Below are 10,917 nucleotides of genomic sequence, written 5' to 3' on the forward strand. Positions count from 1 at the left end.
TAGTGAGAAGTTTACGTAAATGATAATGACGATGGTGATGGGTGTTTAGTTTGTGAGAAGAAGAACGAAGTTGATAGTAATATTTGATAATGAAAAAGGTAAGGTGAAGTTAATGTTAGAAGGTTGGAAAGCGGTGGTGGTTGGTTTTACAGTTTCTTGGATTGTGTGGGAATTGGCAGAGAAATGAATGAAGATTGAAGGAAGTATGGTTTGTGTTATGTGGAAGAGTGCAGTATTGTCAATAAATGATGGAAAATAAGTAGGACTGGCAAAAATACCACCTTCTAGTTTCTAACTTTCTACTATTCTAGCCATGTCTGCTACTTGTGTATTGTGTTAATTAATTAGCTATATATACACCAAGGAGAAAGATAAGGAGAATCCAGTGAGAACGAAAGCCAATAGTAGTTCAATTTCCTTTGATAGGAATTGGTTTCAGTTTACAAAATCGTATGTGTATTTGTAATTTTATATGGCTATAACAAAATCTAATGAATGTAGTGCCTCACAAATTAAAAGCATTGTAATATATTTCCACTCTACATACATAAATTGTTAAATTCCTTTCGTATAATATTTTTGTCTTATATTTAAATTGACATTAAATATTTTTTATTTTTCTTTACTAAAAATATTGCTCTTCTAACCCTTTTTTGTTTTAATATTTCTAATGTCGTAGAGTCAAATTGTATTATTGGTTGGATCATCATCATCTACCAAAACTAACGTGTCCTGCGTTTGGTCTTTTTGATTGGTTGCATGTTCTGTGTGTTATAAAACCTTTTAAATACTGTGTCTTCAATCTTCATTAGTATTTTTCCACTGAAGGAATCAAAACTGTGTGCTACTGTTCTTAATTTTTTTTTCTTAATTAGGCTATTTGACTTTGTATTACGTTATTTACCCAAATCTATTAGAGAGAGTAAGGATATGTAAATAATTCTCATCAACAATTAAATTAACAATTATCGAAAAGAAAGAGAAATATATATCCATATTTCCTGTACTCTATAGAGTTTTTTTTATAGGAATTATTGATGTAAATATGTAATATTTTTCTTTTTAAGAACATATTGATAAGAATAAAGTTGCACTGTATGAACTAAAGATTGTGGCCATTGTGTATTTTAGACATTGGATCGGAATGCGATGATCCTTTTTGTAAATGTCATTTTTATTGAACTGTACAATGTTATGATTATACTAATTCCATGGATCATATCTTGTTTTGGTGTGTCTAAGGTTTGGCGAGTGTGGTCTCTCTTGGGTCTTCTTTTCACACTTTCTGAATCTTCTAATTGGGTTTCGGCTCATTGAATTCTGAATGAGTAGAAATTTTATGTGACAAAGCCCATTAAATAACTAAAAAATAATAATTATGTGTATCTATGAATTTTGTAGAGTGAACTACTAATTCGACCCCTGTCTACTTTTAAGAATGACAATGCGACCCCTCAAAATAAAATCGATCCGCTTCGATTCTTGTCCCCGATTTGCGTCACATAAAGCGGTCCCCATACGTTTTTTCCGACGAGACTTGACGAAAAACGCTGAGCTGGTTCATTTGGTGCATGACCTGTCATATGAGCTGGATGACAAATTCATTCAGTGCTGAGATGAACAAGTTGAAATAGACAGGGGCTAATTTGTCCACCCATTAACCCTAAAAACGACGTCGGTTGCGCAGAAAGCAACGTTTCAGTTGCTTCTGAAACGATGTGTTTCCATAAAACTCCTTTCTCCAGCCTTCACATTTACAACTGAAACGTTACTTCCCGCGTAAACGACGTCGTTTTTAGGGTAAAGGGGTGGACAAATTAGTCCCTGTCTATTTCAACTTGTCCATCTCAACACTGAATGAACATGTCATTCAGCTCATATGATAGGTCACGCACCAAACGAGCCAGCTCAACTTTTTCCATCAAGTCTCACTAAAAAAAAACGCATGGAGACCGCTTTGTGTGACAGAAATTGGAGACAGGGACCGAAATGGATTTATTTTATTTTGAGGGGTCGCGTTGTTATTCTTGGAAATGGACAGGGACTAGGTTGATAGTTCACTCTTTTATAAATGTTGACAAAAATATCTGTCAAATAATAAAATTAACGTTATATCCATAAAAAAATAAATTTTGTAGGATAAAAATATCTAAATATTAATTTTTATTAATTTTTAAAATTTTTAGATTATCCTCATTATTTATTTTCAACCTTAACTCCGCCGTTATCGTCTCTTCTTTTTCAAATTTCAAACTTTTTTAAAATATGTGGGTACAAATATTAAATGGAGATACTTTTATATAAAATAATAAATAAAATTTTTTAAATAATTTAATATATTTAATTAAATTCTTTAATATTATACGCCTTCTATTTGTGTTGACTAAATTATTATTCTGCAAGAGTGAAGCCTCGCCAGCTGTACTATAGCATTTTCTAAACCAAACTAAAAATCAATAAAAAAATTCCCAACCTAAAAAAAGAAAAAAAATTATATCAACTAAGTTGTTCTAAATAATGGATAATATGTGTTTTGAATTTTTAAACAACAAATTGAATTTGATTCTTAAAAAAATAGAATTAAAAAAATGTTTTCTTAATTGAATTAAGTTCGTATAATAATTCTTAACAAAGAAAAACTAAAAAAAAAAAACTTACCAAATATATTGAATGACAATCTCACTATCTAATTAAGAAGGATTCTACTAACTCCTGTTAATTTTAGTTGAGTTGGACTTTAAAATCCATAAAAAAAATACACTTCAATTACTCAAATTTATCATAATTTAGAATTATATTTTACCACTTTTTAATGAAAGTATTTTTTTTTTATTGAACCAGTGTCTTTTTATATAGTCGTATCTTTTTTATTAAAAGTATTTTTGTAAATGTATCTCCTCGATGTGTCTCCTTATGCATATATCTTTTAGTGGAAGTATCTTTGATCAAATTGAGAAGGTGAAAACGAGATAGTGAGAGCGCGCTGTGGTGGACGGCGGCGATGCAGATCGCAAGGGGGAGGGTGCCGCAGTGGTCCTGCAGAGGAGAAAATTACGCTTGCAAATAACGCGTTGTGGCGACGAAAATTTGTTCCGAAGGGCACCGGCACTGGCCAGAGGATCGTCGGGGTAGAGGCCCCGGCGGTGGTGTAGACGCGAACCAGCGCACGCATTTCGAACAGTGCAACTAACGGCACGACGCAGCCGCGGAAGCTCCACGGGGAGGGGATTCCGCATGGCGGTGAAGACGACGGTGGTGAAGGAGGAACGACGTGACGACAAAGACAACAGTGTGTCGAATGGTGTGCGCGGTGTTCCGGTGAGGACGCACGCAAGTTCGATGATGCTGTTGATGACCGAAGAAGGTAATTGTTACTTGATGTACTAGCTTAGCAATTAGTTAGTTGATTTATTAGTTGTAGCAACAAGTTAGTTAGACAAATAGCCTATAACAGAATTTTTAGTTAGCCCCCTAATTACTCTAACTCAGTTGGTTAGATGAACAAAATATATATATATATATATATATATATATATATATATATATATATATATATATATATATATATATGATTGTTGTAACAGTGTAAAGTGTGATTCATCATTCTGTATATTGAGTAAACAAGAACTCTCATTTCTTTTCTCTGTTTTCACTTCTGCTTTGTTCTCACACTCCCTTTGTGTACCTTCAACATGGTGCGGTGAGCGTGGAACCCAAAGGGGTGAGAATAGAAGGAACAACGATTGAGGAAAGAGAAGCTCAGAATTCAAATCAAAGCGCACATCAAGTGCACGATCTGAAACCTAGTGATGGATCCAACTCAAAATTTAGAGCAATTCCAAATGAACCAAGGCAATTCCTTCCAAGGCCTCGATCCTCAAGGTATCGCGGAGTTTTTGAACCAGATCTCATCGATTCAGGCTCACCTCAACAGGAACGGCAGCAACCCTAGTCAAGATTCATTGAGCCACTTCTACCTTCATCCTTCCGAAAATACTGTTATTCCCCTCATCCCTACCATTCTTGATGGCAAGAATTACAGTAGTTGGAGCAATGCGATGTTGTTAGCCCTAAAATCGAAAAAAAGCTGAAATTTGTTGATGAAAGTTTAAAGAAACCTGATAAGAATGATCCATTGTTCGAACTGTGGGATAGATGTAATACATATTTCTTAGCCTGAAATAAAATCTCACTGAACCCTGAAATCACCTGAAGCGTGATGTGGAAAAAGGTTACATATGAGCTATGGGAGGACCTAAAACGCAGGTACCATGAGGGTGATAGATTTCGAATTACAGAACTGCAGGAGGAGCTATACGGAACAAGACAATGAGAAATGAGCGTGACATAATACTTCACAAAATTGAAGTCGTTGTGGAAAAAATTTGATGATTTCAGGCCAATTCCACCCTGCAATTGTGAATCTGTGTGTACTTGTGGATTAAGAGAAATGTGAAAATATAGAATGAAAGATCATATAACTAGATTCCTAAGAGGACTTAATGAACAGTTTGCGAATGTCAGAGCTTAGGTCATGCTAATGGAACTCCTGCCAGATTTAAAGGCTGTGTTTTCCATGATGACTAGACAAGAAAGGCAAAACCAGACCATGGATGATACCATAGACCCCAAGATCTTATTACACTCTACCAATTCCTTCAACACTGCTGAGGCCTCACAAGGCAGAGGGAGAGAAAAAGGTAGAAGAGGTAGATTCCAAGGCTCTGGGAGAGGACAAATGCGAAAAGGTAGAATGCAGTGTTCATACTGTGATAAAGGAGGCCACACAGTGGATGTATATTACAAGAAACATGGTTTTCCTCCTCATCTTAGACAGAGAAATCTGAACTCGAATGGAGGTTTGGGAGCAATGAATTTCAGTGCTGAAATAAATGGCGATGGCATTGACGATTCTGGTTGTGTGGAAAAAAATGAAACTTTCAATGTTGACTTTACTCCAGAGCAGAAATCAGCCCTACTAGCTTTACTCAACAGGGGAGAGGCAAAGCAGATCCACAGTGCTAACCAACTCACAACTCTAGAACAAGTACCTCATCAAGGTAACTTGGTGTATATCATGCATTTTAAGTCAAGCGTGTTGGCTTTAAACATTTCTGTATCAAAATATGGTTCTTGGATAATAGATACAGGAGCTACTATTCACGTATGCTATTGCCTAGAAGATTTTCAAACTCATTTCAAGATAGCTCCTATAATCATTCGGTTGCCTAATGGTGCACAAACCATTAGCAACATAGATGGAACTATCAAATTTTCAAACAAATTGCACCTCAAAATGCACCACCACTGCCCCTGTTAATGCTGTTAAAACAGTCTTGGATGATAGGTTCAAAATCAAGGATATTGGAGATTTGAAATTCTTTATTGGGGTGGAGGTTGCACATTCTTCTTAATCAAAGAAAGTATGCTATGGACATCTTGAAGGATGCTGGTTTTGAGAACTGTAAGCCTGTTTCTACCCCTATGGACTACAGTACCAAACTCAGCAAAACTGAAGGCGTTCCCCTCTCAGATTCTACGGAATATCGAAAGTTAGTTAGCAAATTGCTCAATTTGACCAACACCCGACTTGACATTAGCTTTGCCATAAAGTTAAGTCAATACCTTGACCACCCCACTACTTCTCACCTCAGTGCTGTCCATCGAATCCTCAGATACATCAAAATTTCACCTACCACTGGCATAGTATTCTCGGCTACCTCTGATCTCTGTGTCACTGGATTTGCTGATTCCGATTGGACGGCATGTCCTGATTCAAGAAGATCTGTGACAGCCTACTGCTTCTACATCGGCACTGCCCTGATTTCATGGAAGAGCAAAAAGCAAGTGACAGTTGCTTGCAGTTCAGTCGAAGCTGAATATCGGGTGCTCGCCGCTGCTACTAAGAAGGCTATTTGGCTCAGTTTCATTTTGAAGGACTTAAGAATGCCTCTCACCAAGCCCATCAGCACCTACTGTGACAGCCAATCTGCAATTCACATCGCCTCCAACCCGGTGTTCCACGAGTGCACGAAGCACATAGAGGCCGATTGCCACATTGTACGCGACAAGTTCCAAGAAGGTCTTATTCATCTTCTTCCCATCTCTAACACTGAACAGGTTGCGGACATCCTGACCAAACCGCTGCTTCCGTCTATGTTCTCCACACTCTTTGGAAAGTTAGGACTGGTCAACTTACACACTCCTAACTTGAAAAAGGGTGTTACTTGATGTACTAGCTTAGCAATTAGTTAGTTGATTTATTAGTTGTAGCAACAAGTTAGTTAGACAAGTAGCCTATAACAGAATTCTTAGTTAGCCCCTAATTACTCTAACTCAGTTAGTTAGATGAACAATATATATATCTGATTGTTGTAACAGTATAAAGTGTGATTCATCATTCTGTATATTAAGTAAACAAGAACTCTCATTTCTTCTCTCGGTTTCTATTTTTGCTCTGTTTTCACACTTCCCTTGTGCACCTTCAACAATAATAGAGAATTGAAAATAGCGTGACTCTTGTTACTTCACTTACAAACACTTCCAATGGTTACGATCCTAATTTTTAAATATCTAATTAATTGATATCAATATCTTTTTAATTTTAATTTAAAAATAATAAATAATTATTGTTGCCAAATGTTGATTTTCTATATTTTTCATTCAATAATGTTCATACGGTGATCAATCATGCAGTCATTAGTCCTCATACCAATGACAAATAATAAAAGAAAACACATATTAATTTATTTCATGCTAGACATGATCGACTTTGCATTTAAAAAAAAAAGGAAAACAATGCTACATGCTAGCATGTCATGCATGCATAATAATTTGGTGCGCCCCACGTTTGTCTATAATACATGTATATACTACTAACCACCAATGCCTCTAATCTTCATGTATATATCACACAGAAGGAAGAAATTTATTATATGACAATTCATATAAAGTGAATATGGCAAATTCTTCCTTCTTCACATTCCTTCTCCTTTTGCTTCTTTACACCATTGTAGCCTCAGCCAACAATCCTAATGATGATGAGACAGTCCCAAGTGACAATGTTTTCACACTCCAAGTTCCAACATTAGATGATAGCATTTTGGATAATCTTCTTTCTTTTGGTTACTATCTTAAAAGTTGTCCTGAATTTGAATCCATCCTACATAACAAAGTCAAAGTATGGATTCAAAAGGATCACACTTTGGCAGCTAGTCTTCTCAGGTTGCAATTTCATGATTGCGTTGTTAGGGTATGTATGTACTTTTCATAACTATCAAACTAAATTTATTGTCGTCGCTAACTGATATTTAAAAGAGAAAATTTAGGACTAACACTTTTACTAAAATTTGATTAGTACTTAACTATTAAAAGAAAAATAAATAATCATAGACATACATTATTAGATATCATCTCATACAACTAAAAACACTGATAATAACTAATTAATGACTATATATCACAAATTTTACTGACCTCTTAACATTCCTCTATTTAAAATTCTAAAGCGTCTTGATAAAGCAACGAGTACCATGCAGATATGACCCCTGCAAAAATGTGACTATAATTAAAAAAACGTTGCCAGTTTTGTGGTTATGCATTTTTTTTTTTTTAGTTTTTGACACGCTTTTAAGCGTGATAAAATCCAAATTTTTTCTTATAGTGTCTAAACATTAAATTGTAAATTCTCTAAAGAGGGAGTTAAAAAAATAATTTCGACAATAAAAGAAATGAACTCATTTAGAAAAAAAAAAAAAACCAACACTAGAGATGCTCTTGAATGATTCTTTAAGATCCGAACTCAAATAACTTGATCAATTATTTGATACAGGGTTGTGATGGGTCCATTCTATTGGACCATGATGGGAGTGAGAGAAGAGCAGAAGCAAGCAAGAAGCTGAGGGGGTTTGATGTGATTAATGAGATAAAGGAAGAGTTAGAGAGAAGTTGCCCCAACACAGTGTCTTGTGCTGACATTCTAAGTGCAGCTGCAAGGGATGCCACTGTTGAATTGGGTGGACCCTATTGGGCAGTTCCTTATGGTAGAAAAGATGGCAGAATCTCCATTGCTAAAGAAACTCAAATCATTCCCATTGGACGTGAAAATATTACTTCTTTGATTGAGTTCTTTCAATCCAAGGGCTTGACTCTCCTTGACTTAGTTGTTCTTTCAGGTAATTTAACAAAATATTTATAACTCAACTATTATTTTTTCAATTTTATTATGGGTTACTTTTATATTAGTATTTTTTTAATAACTAACATGTATTCTCTTTGGTTTATTAATTAAAAAATAATATTCGCCAAAAAAAGATTTTAAAATAATCTAAATACATAGTTAATTAATAATCATCATATTTTTATACAGATGTTAAGAGTATTTTTTTAAGTTTAATTATTTTGTTGGTCCTATATTTTTATTACATTTTTAATTAGGTTTTTGTACTTTTTTTTTATTTGGGTTCCTACACTGCTTTTAATTTTATAATTTAATCTTTTCTAATGTAAAAAATATTAGAATTAACTAAATTTTTTTTTACAAATTAAAGATATTCATACTTAAAAACTTAATTAGATTTTTGATCGCATGTATTGTGGAAGAAATATTCTGTTAATTTTAACGTTTTTGACATAAAAAGAACATAATTACAAAATTAAAAGTAGTGTAAGAATTCAAAAAAGTTATAGGGACTTAATTAAAAATTTGATAAAACTATAAAGACCAATAGAATAATTAATTTTTTTGAACTAAATGTTAACCATATTTAGTGTATGAATAGTATTATTTTTTTTATTTTTTTAACCTTAATTATGAGTATTCATAGAATACTAGATTTTAACTAATCTTGTTTGAATTGTGTCTATTCATAGACTAGTTGTTTTTGGACATTCCATGCAGTATAGAGTTCAGCCATATTGTATATCACTAACATGTTAATTAAACAAGCAATGGTATAGGTAGGTTATTCAGAATCTAATGATAAGATGTATGTAATTGAATTCTTTAATTTGATATAATTCTATGATCAAATTTAACTAATTTGAAATAGGAAAAGTATATGGAACAATTAATAATCAGCCAAGAAGGGAACAATATAATTAATTATAATTAGTTTTATTAATTTATAATTTAATTTGTTTGTTAAATTATTGTTGTCTTGTTGACCACATTCAAAACACGAGGAAAGATATGTTAGTGTTAGGAGAAAATCACGGAACAGATGCTTTGATCATTCATTAGTTGGTTCTATATAATTAATTATGTTTTATTAATGCGTAACACATGAAACATAGAAATCATATCCAAAACCATCCAATTTACAAGAAAAAGAAATATCCGTGTGCCTATCAGTAGCAACATCCGGTTAAAGTCACCGGTGCCAGTTGGTTGATTCTTGGCTTATATAGAGTTGGTTCTCTGTTGTTTGAAATAATAAAATTTGAGTAGTAGTTGAAGCCCAAAATAAACCCAAAAAAAAAGTTTTCAATACCATGGTTTATTTTCAAACACCCTTTTAAACCAATAAAGTGCTAGCTAACTTAGACTTAATTGGGAAATATTAGCAAGAAATTGCTTAAAAATGTTAAACTAAACATTCCTATATTACCAATGGATTTATAGGGTCTCATACAATTGGAAGAAGTTCATGTGGATCCATTCAATATAGGCTATACAACTACCAAGGGAGTGGAAAACCAGACCCAACAATAGATCCAAAGTATCTGAATTTCTTGCAAAGAAAGTGTAGGTGGGCCTCAGAGTATGTGGATCTTGATGCCACAACTCCAAATAACTTTGACAACAATTACTACATTAACCTCAGCAAAAGAATGGGGTTGTTGTACACAGACCAATTGCTTTATTCTGATCCAAGAACTTCACCACTTGTTTCTGCATTGGCTTCAACACCCTCCATTTTCCAACATCAATTTGCTGTGTCTATGTCCAAGTTTGGAGTAATTGATGTTCTCACTGCTCAGGATGAAGGAGAAATCAGGACCAATTGCAATTTTGCCAATGCTTATTGATGAATATTGATTATTTCTCTGTTTTTTTTTTTTTTATTTGTACTTTGATCTCGTTTTTTCTACTTAATTTCTTCTTTTGGTGCATACTTTTACTGTTGAAATTGTTACATCATATATTAATTTTATTTCAAATGTGACAAAAAAATAAGCACGCTAGATGATAATATCAAAAGATTAAAGTGAAACTACCACACTGGCTCAAACTTACTGAATTTACAGAAAGGCCCTATCTTACTTGGTTAGAAACCTCCAATTTGTTGAAATTAAATTCTTAGCAACGATGGAGGGAGGACTACAACCCTTCAATGGGAATCCTTCTTTTTGAGGACAAATATAAAGCTTGGCCGAGCACTCTCATGTCCATCTTGAAAAACATCGACTTAGGGATGCAACATTATGGATGTTGAAGTTCTACAAATATGGTTATACAAATTTCACGATTCATGTTTTACATTTTTTTTTATACGAATGTCTACCTAAAGAAGTTTTTCCAAGTTTTAAAAGTCGAATTGGAACCGATAAACCTAGAGATTCAAAAGTTTGAAAATTTAATTAAAGTTTAACTTTAGTTGAAATCGAATATAATTAAATAATATATATATATATATTTATGGGAAAAAGACAAATAGGTCCCTGACTTTTCAAATTTTTGACAAATACATCCCTGACAAAATTTAAATACAAAAAAGTCTCCGACTTTAACAAACGGAGGACAATTTAGTCCTTACGTCTATTTGCCTCTCATACACCTAACGGAACTGGCTGACGTGGCTAAAACGGTGTCCAGGTGTCCGTTACGGTGCCACGTTGGAAGGGGAAAAAGTTCGAAGGACAAATAAGTCCTTGACGTCATTTTACAAATAAAGTTCGAAGGACAAATAGGTCTTT

At 33.8% G+C, this 10,917-nt stretch overlaps 1 protein-coding gene across 1 annotated transcript; it reads left to right on the forward strand.

The window, feature by feature from the left end:
• The first annotated feature begins 6,958 nt into the window (after positions 1 to 6,958).
• LOC130974773 (peroxidase 7-like) lies at positions 6,959 to 10,029 on the forward strand. The gene is made up of 3 exons (XM_057899627.1): positions 6,959 to 7,252; positions 7,832 to 8,174; positions 9,623 to 10,029. The coding sequence occupies exons 1-3, from the start codon at positions 6,959 to 6,961 to the stop codon at positions 10,027 to 10,029; spliced, it is 1,044 nt and encodes a 347-aa protein (XP_057755610.1).
• The last annotated feature ends 888 nt before the right edge of the window (positions 10,030 to 10,917 follow it).

Source organism: Arachis stenosperma, chromosome 4 (assembly GCF_014773155.1).
Source record: "Arachis stenosperma cultivar V10309 chromosome 4, arast.V10309.gnm1.PFL2, whole genome shotgun sequence".
In the NCBI taxonomy this organism is placed as follows: domain Eukaryota; kingdom Viridiplantae; phylum Streptophyta; class Magnoliopsida; order Fabales; family Fabaceae; genus Arachis; species Arachis stenosperma.

Coding starts and splice junctions, on each gene's coding strand:
- LOC130974773 (XM_057899627.1), top strand. CDS start 6,959: ATGGCAAATTCTTCCTTCTTCACATTCCTTCTCCTTTTGCTTCTTTAC. Junction 7,253..7,831: donor TTCATGATTGCGTTGTTAGG/GTATGTATGTAC, acceptor TATTTGATACAG/GGTTGTGATGGGTCCATTCT. Junction 8,175..9,622: donor TGACTTAGTTGTTCTTTCAG/GTAATTTAACAA, acceptor ATGGATTTATAG/GGTCTCATACAATTGGAAGA.